This window comes from Wolffia australiana, chromosome 13 (assembly GCF_029677425.1).
Source record: "Wolffia australiana isolate 7733 chromosome 13, ASM2967742v1".
Lineage (NCBI taxonomy): Eukaryota > Viridiplantae > Streptophyta > Magnoliopsida > Alismatales > Araceae > Wolffia > Wolffia australiana.
Genome location: NC_135847.1, coordinates 16333728 through 16361416, shown reverse-complemented (window position 1 = coordinate 16361416; position 27689 = coordinate 16333728). Strand labels below are relative to the sequence as shown.

Sequence of the window (27689 nt, the reverse complement as noted above, 5' to 3'; positions counted from 1 at the left end):
ACACCTTGATAGGGAGATTTGCTATGAAACGCCCACTTATTGACGATATCATGAGGGTTTACTTAGCGCCGGGGAATTTCGTTGGATCGGTTGTTATTGGTGCCCGCAACCATCGGAGTGTCTTCATTTGCTTCCAATTGGAAGCTGACTTTAAGAAGGCTTGGAGTCAAATTACATGGAAGATTATTGGCTCCACCATGCACATCTATCGCTGGATGGCCAAACACACGAGTACCTCTTTAGTCTTTTGTGGAACTGCCTTCTTTAGTTTTTTGGCTTGCTGGTTCTTGGGCCCTCTGCGCTGCCCCTTACGGATTGTGGGCTGGCTTGAGCCATGTGCTCACTTGCATGCGGCTGGCTTGGGCTTATGCCCTTGGTTGGCTCCTTAGCTGGCCGAATACGTACCTCTTTTTTTAAAAAATATATTATTCAGTCTTTTTTTTTCTCCCTTCAATAAATATTTATTTTACTGAAACTTCTTCTCTGAAAAAAAATATAAATCGAAATACTAGATAAAGTATTAGAAGTTAAAATGTCTTAAACATATTTTTGCTAAGAAATTATTGAGTATGTTAAAGATGTATAATGATAACATTAAAAATGTATTATGCTATCATTTTCTTTATTTAGTGCATGAAATGTAAAATCTTATAAAACTGGATAAAATACACATGATATGTACCCAAAATTACCTTAAGATGTGTGCATTTACATGCTATATTTTGGGTCTATCAAAACCCCAAACCCAAAATCCTAAACCCCAAACCCCAAACCTCAAACCCTAAACACTAAACCCTAAAAAACCCCAACCTAGCGTTCGTCCAACCGATATCTGTCCGATATTCGATATCGGACGACCGATATCCAATATCTGGGAGAAATTCAGGAAAATGTCTGATATTAGATATCGGTCGATATCTGATAACTTGAAAATTATCATATTGGCTCATTATGGCATCGTAAATCTCGATGCCATAATGAGCAGATCATAAGATTGCATAGAACTAAGTGGCACAAAAGACGATAGAAAAAGGTCTATTTCATTTTTATTATTTGCTTTGTCGTGCATTTATGATATGTGGAAAATCAATGCACGTGCAATCGGTTAGCCGCGTGCATTTGATGCGCACGTTAACCGACACACTTGTGTTTATGGTAATAAAATAACTCCCGCATGTATTTAATACACGCGACGTTGATTCGTTGTGTGCATTATTGCACGCGAAAACCAACGATGCATCTATTAAAGAAAAAAAATCATTAAGTTTACCTCTGTATTATTGTAACGATCGTCGTGTAGACAATAAGGATCATCTCGCTGTCGATAACGGTTGTCCGGCTGTTGTGGTTGGCGTCAGGGCTGAGGAGATGGTGGCGAAAAGATCACCCCACCTGTTGGGCTCGCTCCATAAGTACAGGTTGTAACCAGCTCAGGAGACTGATATCGGTGAGATGGATGCCAACGGGACTAACTCGGTCTCTGAGGTGTGGTAGAATCGTGAAAGTGCAATTCCCTGTCATCTGATTAAGTGTTTGGGTAGCTCTTGTCCGAGTGAGTGCGTGAACAATGAATGTAAAATTGATCTTCCATCAGAAGATCGTAAGTGATGGGGTCATTCTCACATCCATGATCCAACGGGTAGTCTCCTCGAACTCTATGATGTCTTTGAACCATCATCATAGCCAGATACTACGTAAAGGGTAGAGCAATCCTTCTAAATGATGAATGCACATGGCGATGACATGCTATGAATTTCAAAATAAGCAATGTGTGAAAGACATGCAAAGATGAATTAAATATCAATTGAGAACTCATCAGCTCAGTCCAAGGAGACTTCACCGATTGAGAACACCTCAGCAAAGGCAATGGAGGCTTCGCCGTTTGAGAACATTTTTTTGTACCGATAGTGCTAAGCATAGAGGTTAACGCGGCGTAATGCGAGTGATGATGATGCAATATTGAAATCACTGAGAAGTATAAATTCTGGGTTGACATACACCAATGTCCACTAGGTTGCACCAATGTCTGATGATCCTGACGTCGGGTTGAAGGCCGATTGTGCGAGCTCGGCTACTGCTGCATTTGCGCACGCCTTAGACAATGTAAACCAATGATGTATTGAATGAAATCCTAATCCTCAAAACGTGAATCTTATCTATCACTAATCTTACCCCAACGGTGGAGAAAACGTTTTGGAGGCACTAAAAGAAATAATATAATGCCGAGGGGGAATTAAGAGCGTACGAGGAATGGTAGGCTCGGGAGGTATGTTCTTTGGGAATCGTGGAAGGCGAAGACAGGGCGCGGTGGCGTCAGAGCAGTAGAGTGGCGTGGCACAAATGCGTGAAAGTAAGTAAGTCGCGATAGCTAGGGGATACCAAAGTACTATGGTTGTGACCGCGAGCGGCTGAGGCGACCAGGGGCTGTTGCAGTTGCCAAGGGCTGCTATGACGGCTCTGGTGACTACGAGTGTCTGCGACAACCGCGGGCTGTTGTGGTGGCCAAGGGCAGCTATGGGCTGATCCAGCCGCCAGGGGAGGTTGTGGTGACCATGTGCCGCAAAGGGCATGGATAGCCGCGGGCAATTGAGGGCAACTCGGGGCGGCCGAGGGCGGTTGCGAGGTGATGAGAGGGGGTGGCCGTGGTGTCAACCACAAGGGTGATCGAGAGCCGGCTGTGTCATCGACCATGGGGGCGGTCGAGAGTGGGCTGCGTTACTGGCGACAAGGGTGAAAGCGACGCCGGCCGCAAGGGCTGGCACGGGGTGGGGCGGTGCCGCCTACGAGGGTGGGCGTGGCACCAGCCGCAATAGTGGCTGCGAGGGTGGTCGCGAAGCCGGCCATCGAGCCACCAAAGGGCAGCTGTGACGTCGGCCGCAAGACTGGCCACAGGCTGACCTAGATCGATAACCGCCAAGCAGCCGAGCCATGGCATCGATTGCGAGGGTTGCCACGGTGTCGACCGCAGGATCAGCCGCAGGGCGGCGGTCACTGGACAGTTGCAGGAGGCGATCGAGGATCGGCAACCAAGGATTGACGATCGAGGGGCGAGGGCTGAGGGAGATGGCGATCGGAGCTCTGGTGAAGACGGCGGCGGCGGTGGTTTTAGGCGAACTCTAGCATTTCTTCTCTCTGTATTTTGCAGTGGCATTTTCATAAATATCACAAAAACTGAAAACACTAAAAAATAGGAAAATACTAAAAATCACATTTTCTTCAATCTTTCTTTTCTTCCATCTTCCTATGACGGGCCCTACCTTTTATAGGTGCAAATATGGGCCTCCCCCTTTAAAATAAAGGGGAGAAGGCCCAATTAAGAATAATTGGGTCCCCCTAATAGGAGAGAGAAAAATATGAACATGCCCACACATGCGCTAACACAAGTGCAAATACAATGGTCCAGATAGGTGCGAATAAACAAAAACAAACAGATAGGTGGTCGTGTTCTAGCGCATGTGTGGGCAGGTGTGCGCATGTGTAGGTGGACGTCATACATGGCCAATTAAACAAGGAAATGCAAGGAAAGCTAACGTCAAACCATTATGGGCCATTGACGAGGCTGAGTACTTCGAAGGTTGGGTCTCGCGCGAACTGTTAGCTATTTGTGATCATTGAAAGCTGGATGCTCCCCCATCATATTATGGGCTCACTTCTCTCAACGACCAAACTATTAAGTTTGAAACAAGAAAGATTACCAAAATAAGAACAAGTGGAGCTCAAATCATCTGGAAATTTAAGATCAAAACACGGATCTACATAAAATTAGACAAATTTTTATATTTAAAAAAATATCACACATAGAAAATCAAGGTGAAAAAATTAGTCACATTTTTGTGTTGTCTAATAAATACATAAAAAAATTGTCATCCGTCATTCGTCTGTAATTTTTTTCGTCCGTCACTCATCCTAAATGAAGGATGACTAATGGCGAATGACCGAAATATGACCGCTCTGTCATCTGTATACTGTTACGGACAAAGACGGATGACGAAATTTAAATGACGGATGATGAAACCGTCTTCCGTCCTCCAACACTAATTATTATTGAGGTAACGATTGCTTTCTATTGATAAAAGGTTTATCCCATCTTTTTGTTCTCCTCGTTAAATAGTGCTCAAGTGCATGTGGACTCAAGACTTGAAGATGATAGTTCTGTGTATTCAGTTTTGGCTTGGGGATCTTGCCACTAAATAAAGAGAGAGTGATAGAAGTCTAGGATAGGAGATCACCAAGAACATGACTATGTTTCTTCTCATCTACCTACATTCTTTATATATGACTGACGTAGCTAATATAAAATACTAAGATTAATTTAGTAAGATTTTTTAAAAATATCTAATTCACTATCCTTACAGGCTGTTCTCTAGCTTAACGAACCGCCTTGCTGAGTTTTATCTTTTAAAAAAAATTGATATTTAGGAAAAAAATCTTCAGGCGATGTTAAACTTTAAAGGGTAAATAGCACGGTACATCCCAAACCATGTCCAAAATCTGCGAGTTAACCTTAACCTTTTTTTTGGCACGGTATATACCAAACTCGCTAAGTCGATGTCGACGTATCCCGGTGATAACGTAGAATCCATCGTGACTGCTAGGTGGATCTCCGGCCAGATTTTGACCAGGCAAAATCCACCTGGCAGCCACGCTGGACTCCACGTCATAACGGGGATATGTCAACCTGCCAAGGGTTTTTCGATAAGAGAGAGAGAGAGAGGCATTCTAGAGAGAGAGAGGAGAGAGAGAGAGAGGCATGCTAGAGAGAGAGAGAGAGAAGGAGAGAGAGAGGTTCTAGAGAGCGCAAGGGGCGGTCAGAGCCTTTCTCCTTTGGCCCACGACGAGGGAGGCAAAACCACCTCTGCCGCCGGCCGCCGAGGCCTGCGAGCTCTTGGCGGAACCCCCCCTCTCACTCTCTTTCTCTCTCTCCAATATCTACGACGATCATCGATAACCTTCCCTTCTCTCCCTGTCTATGTCTCTGTTCAAGAACGCCTCACTCTCCCGCACGATTCGATTCGGTCGGGTCTCTCTAGAGTGCCTCTCTCTCCCTTTCTCTCTCTATAGAATGCCTCTCTCTCTAGAACACCTCTCTTTCTCTCTCTAGAACCTCTCTCCCTCCTTCTCTCTCTCTAGAATGCCTCTCTCTCTCTCTCTTATCAGAAAACCGGTGGCAGGTTGACATATCCCGGTGATGACATGGAATCAAGCGTGGCTGTCAGGTGGGTTATGCCAGGTCAAACTCTGGCCGGAGATCCACCTGGCAGCCGAGATGGATTCCACGTCATCACCGGGATATGTCGACTTAGCAAGTTTGGGATATACCGTTCCAAAAAAAAAGTTAAGGTTGACTGGCAGATTTTTGGACATGGTTTGGGATGTACCTTGCTATTTACCCAACTTTAAATGAAGCATCGTTAAAATGTTGAATATTCAGAGCTTTATATAGCTTCGATCTTCGTAACCTGGGGCACTTGTCTGTCACGGCGTATCGGTTAAGCCAAAACTGCGTTAAGTTGGCCAGTGCGACGGTCGGAGTGGAGTAGATGATTTGAGGAAGTGATGGCCTCAGACTCGATGCAGCTCGGTCTCTCCGGCGCTCCTTCAGGCCAAGAGATCGACCGGTCAGATTCGCAGCCCACCAAGGTGATCTTCCCCCTCGCCTTGAAGCACCAGAAGGCAGTCGAGCCGCTGAAGCTTGAGGTCGAAGAGTCGGCGGAGTCCACGAATCCCCAGAGCATGTGGCAGGTGCGTTTTATCTGTCTGAGCTAAATAGCCGTTCGGCTTATCACTTTTATCCTTCATTGATTGTTAGTTTTCCTGTTAGCTATTTGTGTACCGTAGGTGTATGTTTCGATTTTCGCCGCAGGGTATTTGTTTCTCTCGTCAACGATTGCGAAAGGTCACAAATGAGGATACTGCTATCTGGTGCCTATAATGGGATTATATTCTAGCCGATGAGATTTTGCCGTTGCGCCTCGCTCTTCCATCTGCGAGAATTGTTCCACGGAAAAGGCTCTCGATTATGGAGTAGGGCCATTTACTATTTCGTTCATTCAAAAATTTCCTGCCACTTATTTGTATACCGTAGTTTGATATTTCGACTTCGCCCTAGTATACCGTAGTTCATATGAAAAATCGCATCTTTAGTCGAATTTTTTTTGCCAGTTTCTCCTATTAATTACTTCCATGTTTTAGCACTTGCCAGAAAATTGAACGATGCGAGACCATTCTATGCTGTTACTGCGCCATATTATCGGGATAGGAATGGGCTTTGGGGATGTGATTTTTCATATGCACTTGATTGATTTCACTTTCTGCTCGATCTCTTTTGGATATATCTTGGAAAATTTTAATGAACGGACTTGCGAGTCTACCTCGAAACCAGGCTCAAAACAGAAACGATTGTTGAAGGGAGACAAGGAAAATATTAAAATTAGATTATATTCGTAATAAACCATCCAATTTTTGCACGAAATGCCCTTCGAATGTAAATGCCTAAACTGACCGGGCGTACTGCTTCATTATCCGTGGATTAGTCAACGAGGTCTCTTTTCAGGATGAATGCTGTCAATAGTAGATAGAACATTTCTTTTAGTTTCAAAATATCTTGGTTTCTTAGATCACTACTTTCCTAGCCGTATTTAAATATATAGGATAAGAAGACTAGAAAAGGGAAGTCAGAACTCAGTGTATGCTGGTTGTTCGTCCAGTTAAATAAAATGGGATATTCTTTCATCCAGTTATCATTCTTTATTTTTTGTGGAACAAAAGACGATTCCTTCTTTGAGGCCACTTTCAGGTTGTATCGCTTTTTTTTTAACGCAAGTGCGATCCCGGTGAATCCCGTGACTGGAATAAAGTAGTTAGGAAGTTAGTATTATTTTTTTGGGATCTGATTGAAGCCCGTATAATTCCCTCCCTGTTTGCAGGTCTATGCCCTCGGTGGCTTCATGGTCATGAGCTGGTTTTGGGGCAGGTGGAAGGAGAGAAGGACACCATCGCCATAACGAGCTGTTTTTTGGGAAAGGGATTTTCCCCGTGTGTTTTTCCGCATCTTTTCACGAACTGCGTACCAAAAGATTTTACCAATACCTTCTCTCGACATTGCTTCGGCATCAACTATATCAGACCCTCCGTTCCCCTTGGTGATCATTTCCTCCAACTGACGTTTGACGTTTGACGATCCAGTTAGGGATCGTCAAACGTCATCCGTCACGTCCCACATCACCAAAGACGAAGTGGCCTGGATGCTTGACGTGACGGAGCGGCCGCCACGGATGAGGCCATTATGTTAAATTTCTAAATACATTTAAAAGAGATAGATAGAAAGAGAGAGAGAGAGAGAACGAGCCACCAAAGGAGAGCGACATAGAGAGTTTGTGGAGAGAGAGATAAACGGAGAGATAGGAAGGATAGATAGAGATCTTCAACAAGAGGAACAAGCGAGTGAAGAGTGCCAGAGAGAAAGAGGAACAGTACAGAGAGGAACGAGAGGTAGAGAGAACAGCTCGAGAGAGAGAAAGAGGGATAGAGAGGATTGAGAGGGCGAGACTTGAGTGCCAGAGAGAAAGAGGGAGAGAGAGGAACGATAGAGAGAGAGAGAAGCGAGAAAGAGGGAGTGAGGAGCGAGAGAGAGAGAGAGAGAGTGAGAAAGAGGGAGAGAGGAACGAGAGAGAGAAGAGCGAGGAGAGAGAGAGAAGAACGAGGAACGAGAGAGAAAGAGGGAGAGAGAGGAACGAGAGAGCTACAAAAGAGCGCCGGAGAGAGAAGCGAGAAAGTGATAGAAGTATCAGAAGAAGGAGTAGTAGCAAAAGAGAGAGATTGGGAAGAGATTGGGATAATAGAAGGAAATCCCATAAACATAAACTAACGGAGTATTCGAGTATTTATAGTGGAGTAAGCGCTAATGCATTTAATAACAACATCAGCCATAGCGCACGTCTCCATGCTGTCAAGAATGATGGCTGGAGCTGGTGGTCGTGTCAGAGCACAGCGGCAGATGTCTGGCGCCTTAGGACACTACGAGCGCCATCATAGAGAGATGCGTCTGAGCCTGACAAAGGTTTGGCTTGAGGCTTGTGTCGGCGTCCGTACAGACTTCTGGAAGTGTCCCTGTCACTTTGTTGGTGGAGCAGTAAGGTGGGTGTCCCTGTCATGTTGAGATGTCATCATTATCTCTGACAAAAAGTGCGAGGAGAGAGAGAAGAGTGAGGAATGAGAGAGAAAGAGGGAGAGAGAGGAATGAGAGAGCTACAAAAGAGCGTCGGAGAGAGAAGCTAAAAAGAGGGAGAGAGGAACGAGAGAGCTACAAAAGAGCGCCGGAGAGAGAAGTGAGAAAGAGGGAGAGAGGAACGAGAGAGCTACAAAAGAGCGCCGGAGAGAGAAGTGAGAAAGAGGGAGAGAGGAATGAGAGAGCTACAAAAGAGCGCCGGAGAGAGAAGCGAGAAAGAGGGAGAGAGGAACCAGAGAGAGATGAGTGAGGAAAGAGAGAGAGAGAGGAACCAGAGAGAGATGAGTGAGGAAAGAGAGAGAGAGAGGAACCAGAGAGAGATGAGTGAGGAAAGAGAGAGAGAGATAGAGAAAGAAAGAGGGAGAGAGGAACCAGAGAGAAAAGAGTGAGGAAAGAGAGAGAGAGAGAGAGAAAGAAAGAAAGAGGGAGAGAGAGAGGAATGTTTGAGAGAGAAGAGCGAGGAACGAGAGAAAGATGCAGAGAGGGAGAAGAGCGAGGACCAAAAGAGAACGATGCAGAGAGAGAGAGAGAGAGAAGAGCGAGGAACGAGAGAGAAAGAGGGAGACATAAGAACTAGAGAGAGAGAGAAGAGTGAGGGACAAGAGAGAAAGAGGGAGAGACTGAGAGAGATGAACGAGAGAGAGAGAGAGAAGTGCGCCAGAGAGGAAGAGGAAGAGGGTCGTCAGGAGAGAAGAACGAGAGAGAAAGATGAGCAATAAGAGAATGAGAGATAGAGGGGGTTTTTCCCGTCACCTATGACGATGACGCCGTCAAGGTGACAGTGACATGACGGGATGCCCAATACACAAACGCGTGATGAAATGTGACAGTTTTTTTATATTTGCTGTGATGCGTGACGTGACGGTGATGTGACGAAAGTTTTGTCATGTCATCGTCCATGATGTTCCGTCATCCATACCGTCACGTCCCGGATGTGTCGTTCCCTACCTCCAAGGAGGAGCAATCAAGTTTATGAGTGGTGCCTTTATAGATTACAAGTGGGGCCCGTTCACAATGCTCGTTAAGGGTAGAGAGAGAAGAGAGAGAAAGCACGGCCTTAGTAAATAATTAAAATACATAAAAATAAGGCCATTGCAATCATCTGTCCTCTGGAAAAGGCTGATGAAATTCAGACTTATCAAAGGAACTTATGTGTGCAACAGACAAATAAATTAAATAGAGAAACAGTGCAAAGAGCATTATAGATTCTGGCATAAAATAGCATTGGCGATTCTTGTCAAAGACTTGTGCTCACCACCAAATTCGAATGATAAAGAGAAGCTTACCCTCAGGCTCAACATAGAATCCACCTTTCAATCAGGCCTCCTACTTCAATTGAATCCGTTACTCTTCCTAAAAATCCAAAAGAAATCAGGAGATTAACAATAGGAAATGGGTAATCTCAAACTATCGAATGAACCCTACGCCATCTTATGAATGTACGGCCTTGGATTTGTACTCCTCGGTGTACTGGAGATGATGCGTGACAACTAGAGGGATGGATACTGACGACGAAAGGTGACAGGATGGATGACAATAAATATGGGTGCAAGAATTGGTTGATGATAGGCGGGATAAAGCAGACCACAAAACCACACAATCGATTTCGAAAACTTAAATCCCATGAAATAATGGTGGTGTAGCCATGTTCCTCGTCGAGGGCGGAAGTACTGTCTTCAACCACTGCGACGATGCCGAAGCACCAAGTACAATACCCTCGAATTCGCGTCCGCGAGAAAACTCACGAGAAGACCTAATCCACTAATTTGTTGAAATTCCAAGAAATCCAAAACAGATCCGACGGCGGTGGAAGAATTCCCGTGGAATACTGGACGAAGAACACAAACACCAAAGAGTTCAGGCATACCTCGGCACCCGAGTGCGTGATGAGGTTGCGGAAAATTCTGGTCGTAATTTGGCTCGGCATTCCGGGCGTTGCGCAGCCCACTAGACAAGATAGCTGGGCGTTCCGGGCGTTGACCAGCCCTGGCAATGACTTGATCGGGCTAAGCCGAGCTGCTTGGTGACCAGGATGCTTGGGCGTGGTAGAGGAGCAGTGATGTCGTTGTCAGAGATTCAGGCGTAGGTGATTTCCTGCACGCGCGAAGCGCGCGTAGGGTGCGCGGAGCAGGGCACGGGGGTGCTGAGCGTGCGGAGCGCCCACGCGCGTGCGGAGAGCGCGGAGGGCATGCAGCGCACCCGAAGCGCGCGGAGCGCGCGCCGCTCGACGCTTTGGGTGGCGTCGACAACGGCCAGCGTCGGTGGCACTGGCGTGTGCAGGCGTCGGCATGCACGGGCGCCGGCGGGCGCTGGCGTGCGCTGGCACCGATGGGTGCTGGCGTGCGGGGGCACCGGCGGGTGCAAGCACCTGCGTAGGCGGCCAAGGCGCTAGAAGCCTGGCGCGGGCGGCCCTGTGGGGGCCGGCCGCTGCTAAGGATCTTGGCGCGGGTGGCCCTGGGCAAGAGACTGAGCACACAAGTTGAGAGAAGAGTTAGAGAAAGAAAGAGAGAGAGAGAGAAAAGAAAGAGAGAGAGAGAGAGAGAGAGAGAGAGGAAGAGAGAGAGAGGCGGCCGGCGATGCATGGCAACGGCAGCGACGGCGGCGGTGGCGATCTGAGGGGGGACTAAGGGGAGGCTAGGGCAAGTCCTCCAAGAAGAGTTAAAGAAAACTCAATTCCTGAATTATGAGTTGCCTAAGTGTTTCTTGAACATTGGCCTATACATATAGGCTTTGGAGGAAAGAGAAAATACAGATAATAAAAATAAAATAAAATAAAGAGGAGCGACGTGGTTTCGTGTCACATCAAGGGGAAGGTCTTGATCTGTCGTTGGCGATGTGTCATGACACGTGACGGGGCGTGCGTAGGTGTCGACGTGAGTGATGCTGGAGCGTCGACTAGGTCATTGTCCGGCCGGTTCAGTTGTTGAAGACATGTCAAGACGCGTGACGGGGCGTGCTTAGGTGGAGACGTGCTTGATGTTGGTGCATTGACTTGGTCGGGTGATGGTGGCGGCGTGCCCTCAGCAGCAGTGTCGACATCGGATGACGTTGGTGGCGCGTCCAGTGTCGATGCATTGACGTCGTCGCCACTAGGAGAGCCCTACTGAAAATAAGTTTGTGGCTTTTCGCATTCTTCTTCTTCAATTGATGCTTGAGATCTTATTCTCGGCAGATGCACATGCCTCGGCGCGCTTCCTCTTCTTCAGACTCGACTCAGGGATGATGGAAGTCTTCACCTCCTCGACCATGTCGATTACCTCTGATTCGCATTCTTGCAAGAGATCACCCAAGAGAAACTTGTGAACTTTTAGAAAGGAAATGTCATGCGGGTAAGAGGCGTGAGGAGAATCGAGAGCGCCGGCGGGGTGCCCACGCTAGGGTCTGGTGGCCAGCCTCCACAAACATGAAGAGAGGTGGAGGAAGAGCGAGGGCATAGTGGAATGTTATACCTTGACCTAGAATTCAATCCGACAGCTAGAAAGGAATGCGCTTCAATAATTCATTGTGACCATTGATGGATAAACGACGGTATCCGACGGCTGTGGATCTAGCCACTTCAAGATAAATGATACCTAATGCACGATCGTGAGTGATAATCCTTGGCTCACGGGATATTCTGCCACCCATCCGCCAAAATATGCTGAAAGAGCCATCATGAGCCAGGGAAGAATGCAGAAGAGACACGACTCTGTGAGGTTGAACTTCAAAACCTGTGAACCAGCCATTTCAAGAAATTGGAAAAGCTCATTAATAAACTTAAACCACAAATTTCTAGGGAACCAAAAAAATTAATCTTATTCAGCTTCTCTGATGACATTATCAATTGTACACAATTGCTGACCTTATGGTAGTATGTCAGCATTCGTGTGAGAAGAATGAAGGTTCCCCAGTTGTGGTAGGAGTGGGAAACGATGAGTGCCCATACGGGCGGCTTGGACAACATCTCCTTCCAGGGTATTGACTTTTGGAGCTCCTTGGAAAGTCTTTATACAACTGAAATGAAAAACTTAGATAGTGGATTAAAATCGCCAAAAGATATTTCATCGCTACAATTATGGGTCAGATATTTATCCAGAAAAAAATTATCGAAAGAATGATTGCGATGATCAATAGGAATCTCCATGGAACAAATTATGCATGAAACTTCTCCGTATTGAAAATGAAACCACAACCCAGATTTTAACCGATTTACCTGGGATCCGCATTCCGCATCGAGAAAATGGGCAGAAACAAACCAATTTACCTGGGAACATGCCATACAGAGTATCGCCGTTTCCGGAGACTCGACGTGGCTCAACTAGGTTAGGAAGAACACAGGGCCAAGAAATTCCCAAAATCTTACAACCAAAATCTTAGAAATAGGATTAAATTGCCAAAAGATACTTTATTACAACAATTACAGGTTAGATATTTATCCACAAAATAAGTATCAAAATAATGATTGCGATGATCAATAGGAACCTCCATGGAACAAATTCTGCATGAAACTTCTCTGTATTGCAAATCAAACCACAACCCAGAGTTCTGCCCCCGCATGAAATTCCCAAAAGCTCACTACCAATCGAGCAAAAAACTTAGATATCAGATTATATTGGCAAACCTACTTCATTATTACACTTCGGGGTTGGATATATATCCACCAAAAAAGGTATCAAAAGAACGATTGCAAATCAAACCACAACCCAGAGTTCTGCCCCCACATGAAATTCCCAAAATCTCACTACCACTCGAGCAAAAAACTTTGACATTGGATTAAATTGGCAAAACTACTTCATTATTACACTTCGGGGTTGGATATATATCCACAAAAAAGGTATCAAAAGAACGATTGAAGCAGTAAACTTCTGCAGATTAAAAATCAAAGCAAGACCCGTAATTTCCCCCAAAAAAATTTAAAAAATTGACACCAATCAAGCAAAAAACTTAGAAAACATATCAAAAGCCTCAAAATCTATCTCTTGGAGAAGTGACCATCGGAAGTGACGGTTATGTTGTTCTTGTCGCGAGAAACAGTGGCAGATTCTTCGAGAGTGCCTGGCTTCCCCCCAATGACTTTGATGCACTCCTGGAGGAACTTCTCAGGGGAGGTGATGTCCATGATCTTGTCTTCCACCGGCTTCGCACAGTCGATGGTGAAGGTCGTGGAGCCTTTCTTCTTCCCCCCCTCGGCCCGGCTGGCTCCAGCGCTCGCCCCTCGACTCATCTCTCTTCTTCTCCCTCCACTGGCGACGGCTTTCGAGCTCTCTGTCGGCGGCCCTCGTGGGCTACGGTTTCTCCTCGAGCAGCGTTCCTTTGCAGTTCTAACAAAGGCTTCTCTCCCCCCAACACAGGCTTCGCTCTCTCATTCTCTCTCTTCTATCTCACTATTTTGTCAGCGAATCAGAGGCCAGAAGCGCGTATGTATTCCTATTATAGTGGTATAGATGTTTTCCTAAGGGGACCAAACAAGTTCACATTTAATTTTATTCTTCGAGAAAATGAATTACTGTGTAATATTTTTGTGGATCCAATTTCGTGCAAAAGAAAGTGTGAGGAGTTTTGAAAGATCTCGGCCTAATATAATTACAGTGGCAAATACATTACTGTCCAATACAGGACATCATTTTGTAGTGAATCGGGTTTACTTTTTGAATCTTTACTATTTTGCATTACAGAAAGGCTGGAGTGGACACGTGAGTGTAAAGTAAAATGCATATTGATTACTGAAATCAAATTACGAAAGAAACGCAGGTCGCAAAAATAGAAAATTTTAAGCTTTTTCTTGTTAAGTTTTACTAACATAAATTCATTTTTTATCTAAACGAGAATAAGATAATCTAGGGATTGGAATATATGTTTCTGGAGTTTACTTTTCTTACTGTGTCTCTATTCATAGACTTGCTAGATGTGACAATATCGGCCTATGTATCATTGATCACCGAAGAAAAGCTTCCCATCTCTTGTTCAAGCATAATTTATCATGGAGTATTCTAAAGGACACTCAGAAAAAGGTGGATTTTATCAACGATGCTCCCTTGGTCCACTTCTCTTTCAAGAGCACATTTATTTGCTTGTGATCAGGGTTTAAATTTAAATGCCTAAGGTGCGTTAGTTTTCAATGAACCGGCTAAATTTTCAGGTTCTGACAACAAAAAGATACACTACTCGTGAGACTGTTAATTACGAGACTATACTAGCAGAATAGCTGGATATATTCCGGTAGTCAACCAAAGCAAAATTGATTTGGTGGACACAATAGAAAACTTCATTGTCGAATGATATCAAGGTTTACTTGTATCTTAATTAAAATTCCGTTTTCACTCTGATTAGTAATCGCATAAAGTTAGCAGAGCGACGTTTGCACTTTTGGGGCGAACCCAGTAGAATAAACACAAACCAATTTCCTGATTTTTCTTTGCAGTTTTGGGCGTCGTTGCGGCTTCTTTCAAGTGTAGCACCAAATCGACGAAGCGGCGAAGGAGATGGAGACAGTTACTCTTCTTCCGGGGAAGGAGATACTCGATCATCCCTCGAACGCGGCTGACTTGGAAGTTTGAAACGCTCGGTGGCGGGTGACTGCCGGTCGGCGCGCGCCCGAGGAGGGGACCACTCTACCAGCGTCGGACGCACGCTTCGCCCCGACTTTCCCAACCTCTAATTCCTCTTCCTCTCTCCTATTTCGCGCGATGCAATCCAAGGATACGAACAGGCGAAAGCCTGGAGGAAAGGGAGGGAGGTCGCGGAGCTTCTTCCGATGTAATTCGCCGGCGCGATAGCCGTGTGCCAAGGTGGGGGCAGTGTTTGGTCGCGGCGCAAAAGCGCCAACATGGGTATTCCTCCGGGGGATCGTCGTTTCCAACGTCGCGGGAATGAGTGGTAAGATCAGAGACTCCGCGCGGATCCCCCTCCGTTGCAATTTCCAAATCACTCTGTTTCTCCTCACCGATTGGGCCGAAGAGAGCCCCACTGCTATCCTTTTTTTTCCCGCCCCACCGACGATCGAATTTTTCTCGGTGGCTCTTTCTCGCTTCTGCTTCTTTCTAGAAATGTCCAGGGGCATCCCCTTCCAAACCTGCCAAGCTGTTCTAGTTTCTCGTCCGCTGTCCGCACAGTTCCCTTGTATGACCGTCAATTATTTGATTCTTCATTTTAGTCCGGGGAATCAGATGAAAATCGTTAGGAAGCTCATGTGTTCTTTCCCGAGTCCCATCTTGACTTTCGGAAACTTCATGCTCTGCTAGAGAAATGAACTAGGACATCACTCGTCGTGGCGTGCTCACCAATTTTCTCTTCTCGATAGTCGATACACCTGGGGAAGAAAACCACCTACTGCGGCTCTCTGAGCGTGGAACAAGGTTCACCGAATATCAGAAGCTGGGTGCCATCCGTTTTGCGGTTCATCAAATCATGCCGTCATATACCGCCGAGCATCTGCCCCCACATAAGCCTTCTGCTCGACGCGGTCCACATGTTTATCAACTTGAACTCAAAGGTAATATCAATGAAATCATTCCATACCAGGCGCGGGAAGTAATACATCATCAGATTTCACAAGCCGTTTTCTTGGGTGGGCATTGAGTATAAGATGAGAGAGAACAAGATTCTGGAGTCAGCGTGACGCATCGTAGCTTCAGAGTCAAACGTCGATGCCTGTCACTCGGTCGAAGTAAGATCCACTACAGTTGGTTACATGAGAAAAAGCAAGTCCCACCTGAGAAGGTCAGTGGGGTAAAACAAGAGGGACTCTTCATCTTCTCTATTTCTCCGAGTTTCAAAATTTTCTTTCGTATCAATAATATGTTGCTCTGGCCGCCAAGTAGTGACTGTTGCTCACTTGCAGAGAGTTAAATGGCCAAGAAGGCCAGTCACCCATTTGAGGCGGTTTTTCATATGGTTTCCAAGTGTCGCATTTTGTTGGAATATGTGCACCACTCCAGCAGAATCGAACTCATATTACAAACGATTGCTCTCATCACCGTGCACTCTCAAAAGAACTACACACCGAAAATGCGGTCGGACATGCAGAAGCGATGTGGCAAAATTCTAGCATCAAAGAGAATAAAACTTTTATTATATTTGTGTTTCATCCACAAGTTATTGAGTTGGTGACTATCGGTCATCTCATCCTCTGTTGTTCACTGTCTAACAAATGTGTTGTTTACATCTTGTGAGATTAGATCTTTTACATCAAAGAATACATTGAGAGATTTTCCTCTTAGGATGTTCCTATTGCCATAGTTTGCTCGCACGAGAACTTGCGAATCCCAATCTCGCAGAAACAATGATTTTAAGTGATTTATTTGACGATCTCTTTGCGTCTATGCTGTTTATTTTAAATTACATTGGCTCACACAGGAAACGGTCGAGAGTTTATATGTGAACTTAATGGACGGAGGTCTTTGATTCTTCGTATCCTGATTTGATCCAGGTTTTTTGAGATGGATCTTCCCAGCGATATCACCGTGAACGTGGACGCCGAAATCTTCCATCTTCACAAGGTAATGTTTCTATATCTTTGTTTTTCCATCAATTTTACTGCTATTCAAAGGGATTCTTTGCCATGCTATTTCTTTGAAAAGAGGCGCATCTCCGCGCGATGCTAACATTTTCATGCCATGCGTTGCGCTAAATCGAATCAGTTTTTAGTTTCCTGCTTTAATTCTGGTGTTAATCCGACCTGTTCTGTCTTGTTATGTTATCTGCTTTCAGTTTCCCCTGCTATCCAGATGCGGGAAGCTAGCAAGTATGCTAGAGATATCAGAAGAAAGACAAGGAAAGACCGCAATTGTCGAATTAGTCGCTTGCCCAGGAGGCTCTGAATCATTTCTACTCGTTGCAAAGTTTTGCTACGGCCTCCGCATAGAGCTGACAGCCAATAATATTTTCCCTGTTTACTGCGCGGCGGAGCATCTCGGGATGACAGACGACTTCGGGGAAGAGAATTTGATCTCAAAAGCGTCGGCTTTTTTCAACAGGGTTGTTCTTCGAGACTGGAAACGCTGTCTTCTGTCTCTCCAGTCATCTGATCTCGCCACAGAGAGAGTCGGGGCCCTCCGGATCGTAGATAAAGCCTTGTGTTCTTTATCCGTGATGGCCTGCACGGACCTCAGCCTGTTTGGCTGGCCCATGATGATGTATGGCCACAAGCAGAGCCCCGGTGGGAGTATTCTCTGGAATGGCATCGCGACGGGGGCCGCCATGAAAGGTGAAGTATCAGACTGGTGGTTTGAAGACGTCTCGCGGCTTTCTGCGCCCTTATTTTGCCGGCTCGTTGAAATAATGAAGGCGAGAGGAATGGAGCCCGGAGACATCTCCGGCGCTGTCATCCACTATGCGAGGAAGCATATACCTGGCCTTGATCGGTGGCTCTTTGGCTCTGCCGGCGTAGAGACCAAAAAAAGGTTCAAACTCTCTTCTGTTGACCACAGGGGACTCGTCGAAGGCTTGGTGAGACTGCTACCGGAGTCGAAGGAAAAGTCCGTATGTAACTTCCTGTTGGGCCTTTTGCGTATGGCGATGATACTGGGCGTTGGTCAGAAGTGCAGGGAGTCTCTCGAGAGGAGAATAGGCGAGCAGCTTGATTTGGCCACTATGGAGGGACTCATGATTCCTTCGTTCTCGGCAGATTCAGACAGCTTGTATGACACCGATTGTGTCGAAAGAATCATTAAACATTATCTATCTGCGGCAGTTGTGTCCCGTACAGCAGCAGCATCACTAACCCCATCCTCGTCCGCTTCCGCGGCCAGAGTATCAAAGATGGTGGACGGCTACCTGGCTGAGGTAGCCTCTGATGAAAGCATGGGGCCCAAGAAAATGCGAGCTCTTGCGGAGGCCTTCCCTGTATCTCTGAGGCCATTCCAGGACGGACTGTACAGGGCGCTGGACATCTATCTCGAGGTCCGCAGTCTCTTCAATTTCTCGTCTAACGTCGTTTCGTCGTCCTTTGTCACATGCAGGACTCATCCAATGTGTGTCCTCTTGCAGGCTCATCCGTCGTTGACGACGAGCGAGAGAGAACGACTTCTGGACGTCTTAGACTTGAGCAGGCTGTCGACGGATGCCTACCGTCACGCGTCTCAGAACGAACGTTTGCCGATGAGGGTGACTCTGCGAGTTCTCTTCTTTGAGCAACAGCATCTGAGGACAGCCCTTTCAAGCCGTCAGCGCGTTGCGACGGACGCCGGGAGCAACGCGGAAAGCCAAGAAGAAATCGAGGTCAGACAGGCTGTGCCCGCAGGACGGTGGGTTTCTCTGGTCAGAGAAAGTCACAGTATGAGACTGGACATGGACAAGATGCGGTCGAGGGTCAAGGAGCTGGAACAGGAGTTTGTAAATATGAAGCGAGAGGTCAAGAAGGTCGGGAGAGCGCACGGTTTGCCCAGTTCCTCCAAAGCCCCCACCGTTCTGGGTTGCCTATACCACGTTCCTCACTCGGGCCATCCTCCCAAGTCCAACTCTATCGGAAAGTCGTCACCGCAACTCGAGCGACACCGGAATCACCGAAGAAAGGGAAATTCTCCACTGATTTGAGAAGGAAGATTAGCACTACCGGGGGGAAGAAGTTACCCACATACACAACAATACACACATGTATACATACATATATACACACGCAGAAGGGGATCTGGAAAGCGGACACCGTCTGCGGAGCTGGCCAGCTGAAGATCCCATTGTCTGCGGAGCTGCCGGGATGGAGAATGGGGCAAAGCGTATGAATGAGCCTAACAGTGCAAAGAGGCCGCGATACTGGCAGCGACTGATGAGCGGGGACATCGAAGAGTGAAGTAGAATCAATCCGAGATCAACGAAGAGCTTTGGTTCCCATTCCGGCGTCAGGATCGCGAATGTTTCGGGCTTAACCAGGAAGGAGGAGAGTGGCGGCGTCGACGCCATCCCAAAAATCCCTGGAATTTGATTCCATCCGTGACTTTGGAATTTGAGCTGGAAAACGGTCATCGAGGATTTCTTCGTCTGACTGCGACTCATGTAGTCATGTTCGTGTTTTGGAAACTGCAAGTACAAAGACGCCAGCGAACAGATAGGATAGGGTTGGTCAACGTTGGATGTGAAATAACGGGCTCTGTCTGGGGCGCGCCGTCACTGCTCCGTGAGGCGTCACACGTCGGCGACGGAGACGTCACGGACCGTCAGTAGCCGGTCACGTCGACGTGGTGGGTATATGCGGGGGATTATCTCGGCCGTCGGGTCCAGCGGGCAAAAGCACGCCACGACCCCCCTCCCATCCGCTAACGTCGTCTGCTTCCCGTCTCCGCCGAGGCGGGCGCTAACCCTAACCCTAACGCTCGGGCGCCGTCGGCGTTGGAATTTTGGATGGCCGCCAACTGTGACGACGACTTCGGCCTGCTCGGCGACGACGGCGCAGCGGCTCAGGCCCAGCGCGAGCCCAGTCACGGGCGACGTCACCACCATCTCCCCGGGCAGGCGCAGCTGCAGGCGGCGTCAGCGTCGGGGGCCTTCGTGACCCACCGGTTCGCGCCGACCAAGGGGGCCGGCCCTATCATCGTCCACCCCGCCCACTCTCTCGGCGTCGGCGGCGGCGTCGCCAGCCCCAAGAAGATCGGCCGCGGCGGCGCCGCCAACGACGACGAGCCGGTCGATTTCGGGGAGGCCTTCGCCGAGGCCGATGCCGTGGCGGCCAAGCTGCCTTCGGGCCCCTCCCCCGCGGCGCCGGCCTTCCACGGCGTTAATCCCCACCACTGTTACGGCGGCGCCGACGACGACGACGCCGTCGCTGCGGCCCCCAACGACTTCGTCTCCCAACAGCTCCGGGGCGACGAAGACGAGCGGCGGGACTGCCCCGACAGCGGCGCCCTCCGGGGAGCCGCCGGCCAAGTATCTCACCCTTCCCGCGCCGACATCAAGCACAAGGACAGGGAGGAGCTCAGCGACGGCGGCTCCCCCTACTGCTTCCATCCCGGTTCCAGCGGCAAAAAGCCGCGACTTTCCTCGGCCATAGATTATCGCAAAGATCGAGAGGAATGGAGCGACTCCGCCATAGCGTGCCTGCTCGATGCGTACACCGAAAAGTACGTGCAGTTGAACAGAGGCAATCTGCGGGGGAGGGATTGGGAGGATGTCGCGACCGTCGTCAGTGAGCGATGCGACAAGCAGAAGTCGGGGAAGAGCGTAGAGCAGTGCAAGAACAAGGTTGACAATCTCAAGAAGAGATATAAAGCCGAGCGCCAGAGGCTCAGCAGCGGCAATCTTTCTGTTAGTCACTGGCCTTGGTTCGCAAAGATGGAGCAGATCGTGGGCCACTTGTCGGCGTACTGCAAGCCGACGTCCGAGGACGACAAGCCCGTGGTGGGTGCTGGTGATGGTTCATCTTCTAGTGCCATTCTCAGGCAAAGCAAGAGGTCAATCTCCTCCGCCTTTTCTTCCTTTCACTTTCACTTCCTAGCCTCATTTTGCTTTGAAAACAGTTCCCGATGGTTCAGAATGAATATTTGTATGTATGAGGCCTCCGATTCAATTTGTCGATCCCCGTGAGGTATTCCACTCAGAGAAAAACCTTCCTAGTGATGTGAATTTAAGGCCTACCGAAGCCCTGGTTAATATTCGCTTCGAGTGGTGAAGAATTTTTTCTGTGTTTTGCCAGTTGAATTCCCCCACCTCGCCCTCTCTCCAAACTCCGTAACTGGTTGTCTTCCATCGCATTAATTCGTTCAAGTTTTCCGGTATTTTTCATCGACTTCTTTTGTTTTTTTTTCCGTCAACTATAATATCACGTGCTCTACCTTGACCAGGTTCTCTTTAAATCGCGTTGATTAGTAAGCATATTTACAACGCTCCTTAAATTATGTCAAACGAAAAAAAAAATAAAGCGAGTATTTAAGCGTTGTACCAACATGAAAAAGTTTACTGAGATCAAAAGATTGGTATTTTATTGGTTTTTTGGTGTGGTCCAGTGTACTCACATTTATGCTTTTTCTCTCCTATTTCATCTCATTAGCTCGCAGATAATTTTTCAGATACATCTCTGCAAACCCTGGATCAACCAACTTAACAAATAATATGAAGCCCAAGTCTTTGTCCATTCCAAGGTGGCGACGAGTGGTCCTTAAGATCAGTGGAGACGCTTTCACTGGGAATGGAGGTCAAAATGTCGACCCTAAGGTTTATACTCATATCGGTTCATGTTTGATTCGTTTTTCTATCTCTAATGAATTACTTTACGCTGGTTTAACTTTCTCTGCGGCTATGTTGATCTGGAGTTGGATACCCTTTGCTACCAATGCACGTAACGTTTATGTCCGGGATACTGATGTTCGAAAGATTTGACTCTTTCTGTCATTTTTCAACCAGATGAAGCAGACACTCAGGAAGTGCCAGAGATATCCCCAGGATAGTTATAGGTGGAATCACCGAAGACTGAGGAGAAAACGCACTTCACGGTCCTGCTCTCACTTAATTCAACTGTGGGTATCAAGTCAGGTTGCACATTGAATATGGGAGAGGACTTCAAGGTGTTATATCATCGTTCGTATTTACAGAGGGATGGCCCGATATTTTATCGGGAGCGACTTGGCTCATCAATTGGCTCTTCCTTGATTGGAGGGCCCCTGCGTTTATTGTCGTCCAATGGCTACGGCAAAAAGTTACCTGGTAAGCTGTGCTACACAGATGTCACAATCTTGGTGCAAGGTCTCACCATAACTCAAGTTTTTCTGCCTATATCTCGCAGCAGTACCAACCTTATCTTTGGCATCTAGGTCCTGAAGTTGCTTAGCGATCTCTGATTATGATGCTTCGATGATAGAAATTGAAGTCAGGAAAGGAGCCCACAGTCATAGTGCTCATCTATTCCATTGAAGAATGCGAACAAATAATGTAACCAAGTGCAGCTGGAACTGTATTCGGTCACTGGCCTGCCTGACCTGTTGAGAAAATTCGGCTCTACTATCCCACTTCAATACCCTGAAAAAGATGGAGCAATGTTTTCCCGCGGTATTTGATCGCCTCCTCTGCATCAAGTCAACTATGCCATCACCCCAGATGTAGCTGATAGTAACCTCTTAGGTCCTATCAGAAGAAGCACGCCAAAAGGCCCTAGCCGAGACCCAGATGGACATGTGCAAGGTCAAACGGCCTTGGTGGTAACCCAATCCTATATAAAGGAGGGAGGTCGCGGTCAAAACTGCATTGACCTAGATCTAATCAGTCGCTGAGACGGGGCTGGAACTCAGGAGATCCTCCTGGTCCAGAGGAGAGTGAGAAGCTAATCGGATCTTCTTCTCCAATTCTTCTTCAATAGAGCCTTTCTTTTTCCTTTGCATCACTACTCTAGGTGTTGTTCTTGAACTTTACTCCTCTCCAGACTGTGATCGATATCAGTCTTTTCCTACTATCGGTAGAGTGCAAAGATTGCATTTACAGAAGGAAAAATCCCTACATACATCTCGACAGATCTGGACGGGATCATCTCAGGAGCTCAGCCTGTGAACTGTCACCCTAACCAATACTCTGTTTGTCAAAAAAAATGAGGGGGAGATACTAGTACAATAACTTTTATCTGCAAGCATTATCCAGAGGTTCAACAGCCCTCTCTGCAGCTTGGCATTTCTAGGAAAAAAAAAATGGATGGAGAATGCCAATGGTCTGTCTACTTCTATTCTTTGAAGGAAGCCACTATTCTTAACTGCTTCCCAATTCCTGTCATCGGTGAACTGCTCGAGGGATCCTATGAGATGCATATCTTCTCCGAGCTTGACTTGAGGTCACCAGACTGGAGTGCAGTCTGAAGATATTGAGAACGCAGCCTTTAAATTGAATCATGGTCTCTTCAGATTAATGCTAATGCCGTCTGGGTTACCTAATGCCCAATGAATTTCCAATCCCTGATGAACGGAAAATTTTCCCCTTTTCTGAGGAAATTTGTTCTGGTATTTTTTATGACATTCTGATTTGTAGCTGTGTCATAGAGAATAATTCAATCCATCTTAAGGCCGTTTCCCAGAAGTTAGCTGAGAATCCCCTGTCTAAATCTCAAGAAATCAGTTTGTAGGCAGCCCGCATTCAATCCATCTTAAGGCCATTGGGTGTCTGCGGTAATAAATTCAATGATTGTGAACTAGCTCAGACTCAAATCAGTGAAAGAGCTGCACAGTTTCTAGGGGTTGACAAGTTATGATGCTGTTTCGCATGTGGCTATGCTTCTCTGGTAGCCACTATTGATGTCCATCTTGAAGTAGGGCGCCTTGGAATGAGACGCCATCCTCAGTCAGTGTTTAATCAGTTTAGGCTAAATATTATTCACTACTCCAGTGCTAGCTCTCCCGGAATTTTAATTGTCTTCTATTGTTGAAACAAATGCCTCCAATTCAGGGGTAGGAGCATTCATCAAAGAAACAACCCTTCTTCTTCAGCCATGCTTTTACTCATGGCAGTAATCATAGCCATCTAGAAGTGGCTCATATTTCTCGTCCCAGAGAGAAATACCCCAACGATGTCATAAGTGGCTCATCAAACATGGACTACGATTATGGAATTGACAAAGATGGGGGATAAATATGAGTGATTGATACTCTTTCCCATTCTCCTTTGGTACGGCACACTATAGACCTCAAGATTTGATGTTTCTCAGATCTAAGCCGAATCCTGCCAAAACCCCAAGCTGAGAAATAATAGTTATACTGCAGGCTGGCGATGACAACCCACCCCAATAATAGATAGTAATGTACAATCCCATCATTCTGATTGTTTCAAAGTGTGCCAGCCCAATTGCTGGCCATGAAGATTTGTTTGAAAGGTATGAAGTGCATTAAGTCTTACACTAACAAGTTTTTTATATGCCAGACATGCAAGTCCGACTGATGGAGAGGATCACACTGCTGATACCCTCAACATTCCGGATGATGTGTCCTTTGATTTCATCAAAGGGCTGCCTTTATCGGTTATGATTTCATCCTGGTAGTGGTTGATCGTCGGTGCAAATACAAGCTTTTTATCCCTCTTCATCTGAAGAAGTCTTTCTGGCTGGGATGATGTGCAGTATCTTCACTACTATCTCAGCTGCTTTGTGGCTGACATACCCAAATCATGGCACTCCTGGTTTTTCTTGGACTGAGCGCAGCTATACCTCTTCTCACCATTCATCCATCAGGTTGTCTCCAATCTTCAGGGTGTTATGTATCTCAGAGAAGCCCTGCAAATCTTAGTGTTACAGCCACTGGCATCTCCTTGGACGCAACATACAAAATGCTCAAAGATCTTGACTACACCCGTGGCACCCTGAAGACACACTAGCAGGCCACGCCGAAGTGGATGAAGCACAAAGCTGATAAGCACCATTGCCATAAAGCGTTTGAAGAGGTCATCGCATCTTCATAGAGATCAATGCCAACAGGATTAGTTGTTGGCCTAACCGCCGGATGAGAAGTACATGCTGCAATAGTTTTTTGCCCCTGCTCCATCCTGGCATGTGCGGGGACTGTGGCATAGAAGCTGGATCTACCTCAGGATCTTCCATTCACCCAACTTTCCATGTTTCTCAGTTAGAATGGCTGCTGGTGCCGCTTAAGGAAGTTGAGCTATTCGGGCACTCAGAATGAAGAGTATACCCAGAGGATCTGAGTACGTCCAGGGGGTGCTAGGTGCTGATCAAGTGGCGTCAGCTTGTAGACCTGGACAACTAATGAGAACCAGCTGTGATCATTGCCAAAGTTTCTCCTTATTTTCTTCTTTAGGACATGATCATAGAAAAGTGGAAAGCCTGCTAGCCCAATTAGGTAATTCTGTCGGAAGAGGGAGACTCGTGTATTTTAAGAATGTACGTCTGAATAGCCGTGTGATCCTTATATATCCCACTGTCCTGCCCCGGCGCGTCAGCAAAGTAGGGACAAAATGGTATCTGTTGCCCTTTCATTAATAAATAGGGTTTAAAAACTGTTTGCAATGCCTTGATGAGCCTGACACACTGCCCATATTGGATCTTCTTCAATTCGAATCTCTCTACGGTATTTATACTACATCAGAAATATTAATGTCAGATCTTCTCCTCCGACAGGTGGACGACCTTGTAGCAGAAGTCTGCACTCCTAGGGTTTTTCTCAAAACGAACAACCACTCAACTAAACGGTCAGCCCCATGTTTTATGGGTTTCCTCATTCTTAATGGGCAGAGTGTACAAACAAAAGAAGGGTTACAACCTGATAAAGCAATAAAAATATAACATGGTGATTAGGCAATCTCTCTGACAATTAAGAATGAGTAAATAGAAAGCAAATAAAAATAAATACGTGGGTATCTGCTGACAAGCCGGAACCCTGCCCTCAAGTGTTACAACTATTCCGGGTGATCTTCCCTTTTTTCTTTGAAAAAAAGTGTGATGACTATTGTTGTAACACTTGTGGAGATTTTGAAGTTTCTGTTCTCGTTTGGTTCTGCTTTTGACCATTCTATTTAGGAGCATGATAGGGGATATGCTGGATTATCTGATGTCTTGTCTTTCCTTTGCTAGGTGATGATGCTTATAGCAAGAGAAATCGCGACTGCAAGCCGTGTAGGAGTTGAGGTTTGACAGTGCAGCTAATTGATTCATTGTTTTATCTGCTTGTGATGATAGTCGTTGTTATTCTTAGCTTGATGCCTCCATTTCTTTTTCAGGTGGCTATTGTTGTAGGGGGACGCAATTTCTTTTGTGGTGATTCATGGGTAGCTGCAACCAATATTGATCGACAAACAGCATACCAAATCGGGTAATTTGTTATTGATTACCTCTTTAAAATTACTTGGTGATCATGGACACCAAAGTTTTTTTCCCATTATCCTTTGTTTGCTCCTCGCAGTATGTTTCTTCTGAATTGTTTTCGATGATTAAATATCCATTTTGTCTCGAGCCTTAAACATGCCTTCTAGCATCTGAGTTTTGTTACGTTTTGCTTCCTTACCATGGCTTTCATGGTTTCTTGCATGCAGCTCTCCCAATTCGCCAATTTCATATCTTTTGAGTTGTTTCTTACACATTATGGATGGTTATACAGCATGGTGGGGACTGTGATGAACTCTGTCTTGCTTCAAGCATCTTTAGAAAAGATGGGTGTGCAGACACGAGTACAAACATCGTTTACAATGCCAGAGATTGCGGAGCCCTACATCAGGCGAAGGGCTATCCGTCACCTTGAAAAGGGACGAATCGTTATCTTTGGGGGTGTTGGCATTGGTTCAGGGAACCCACTGTTTAGCACTGATACGGCAGCTGCTTTGAGAGCCTCTGAACGTGAGTAAAATAAACGCCATTTGTTGATACTGCATTTATGTTTTTTTGGATGACACGCACGAATGAGACCCGTGTGCTTTTTTTCTTGCGTGGGGACAGTGGGAGCGGACGCTGTTCTTAAAGGGACAACAGTCGACAGCGTTATGGAATGTCATCAGCGAAGCAATAGCCGTGTGCCGTTTGAGCACTTGTCGTTCAGAGAACTACTCTCGAGGGGGTTCACAGCTATGGATGCGACGGCCATCACCTTCTGTGAGGAGAACAACATCCCAGGTTATTTTATTGGGGCTGGCTGTATTTATTCTCATCCATCCTTTCCCTTTGTTACACAATTGCGTTTCGCTCATCCAGCTATCTCTTGGTTTTTTCTGCAGTTGTGGTCTTCAACCTACTAGAATCTGGCAACCTCTCGAGAGCTCTCTGTGGAGATCAAGTGGGCACTCTTGTAGACCAGTCGGGGAGGCTCGGCTAGCTTGTCAGTAATGTCGCTGTTGTATTCTCATTTTCACGGGGTACCCTGCGTCTCTCTGCTGATGTCTTTTTCTAGATTATTGTCACCATGTGTATCCTATTTTTTACAGTTATCTCATATCTGCAGGCGATTGGGAGCAGTGATGTGGCTGTGTCACAGGCCAGGGATCCCATGCCTCTGGACCACACGCTGGGCGACATTTGGTAAGTTATTCAAGTTGCAGCGTGTGCAACCAATTTGACCTGCTTCACTCATCAACGTGTAAATATCCCATGTAATCCTCAAGCCGACTGATTCTTTGTCCTTGTGGCGGCCATTACCGAGTTTGAGAGCATTCATAGTGAAATAAATACAAGACTCAAGCCGTTAAGCTTGAGAGCATTAACGGCTTGCGTTCACAGCTTCAAGGCTCTTATTCTTTTTTCTTCTCTTTAACGTTTGTCATGAAGATGATTACTTCACCGAGTTTGCCAGAAGTTGATTTATGAGGATCTTGGTCGATCCTAAAGCTTCTGAAATTTTGGGTTGTCGGAAATGGAAATATCGGATTTATCAAACCACCATCACATATTATCACCCAACAATAATATTACTAGCTCTTCTGATACGATCCTACTCCAAAGGTATCGTGTAACACAACGTAATTCAACAATTCCAATTAAGATAGTTCAAATTGATCTGATCGATAGCAGGTTGGAGAGGGAGGGGGGAGGGGAAGAGGAGAGTTCCCGGGGTGGAGAAGAGGAGAAACAGGAATGGTTGGGCAGGGC

At 46.5% G+C, this 27689-nt stretch overlaps 3 protein-coding genes across 4 annotated transcripts; all 3 read left to right on the top strand.

Moving 5' to 3' along the window:
* The first annotated feature begins 5473 nt into the window (after positions 1 to 5473).
* Positions 5474 to 7099, top strand: LOC144711465 (uncharacterized). Its single transcript, XM_078585475.1, has 2 exons — positions 5474 to 5742; positions 6927 to 7099. The coding sequence occupies exons 1-2, from the start codon at positions 5557 to 5559 to the stop codon at positions 7002 to 7004; spliced, it is 264 nt and encodes an 87-aa protein (XP_078441601.1). The 5' UTR covers positions 5474 to 5556; the 3' UTR covers positions 7005 to 7099.
* Positions 7100 to 14597: 7498 nt separating this feature from the next.
* LOC144711304 (Phototropic-responsive NPH3 family protein) lies at positions 14598 to 19219 on the top strand. 2 transcript variants are annotated; one of them, XM_078585255.1, is made up of 5 exons: positions 14598 to 15082; positions 15507 to 15925; positions 16635 to 16704; positions 16916 to 18106; positions 18194 to 19219. In XM_078585255.1, the coding sequence occupies exons 2-5, from the start codon at positions 15897 to 15899 to the stop codon at positions 18737 to 18739; spliced, it is 1836 nt and encodes a 611-aa protein (XP_078441381.1). In that variant the 5' UTR covers positions 14598 to 15082; positions 15507 to 15896; the 3' UTR covers positions 18740 to 19219. The 2 variants fall into 2 exon arrangements, with proteins under 2 accessions (XP_078441381.1, XP_078441380.1); XM_078585254.1 differs by lacking the exon at positions 15507 to 15925 and having other exon boundaries at positions 14599 to 15082.
* A 137-nt stretch (positions 19220 to 19356) lies between these two features.
* Positions 19357 to 27339, top strand: LOC144711306 (aspartate/glutamate/uridylate kinase family protein). The gene is made up of 8 exons (XM_078585256.1): positions 19357 to 20586; positions 21202 to 21346; positions 25689 to 25742; positions 25835 to 25926; positions 26212 to 26447; positions 26547 to 26720; positions 26822 to 26959; positions 27046 to 27339. Exons 1-7 carry the CDS (start codon positions 19541 to 19543, stop codon positions 26917 to 26919), a joined length of 1845 nt encoding a protein of 614 aa, XP_078441382.1. The 5' UTR covers positions 19357 to 19540; the 3' UTR covers positions 26920 to 26959; positions 27046 to 27339.
* Positions 27340 to 27689: the final 350 nt, after the last annotated feature.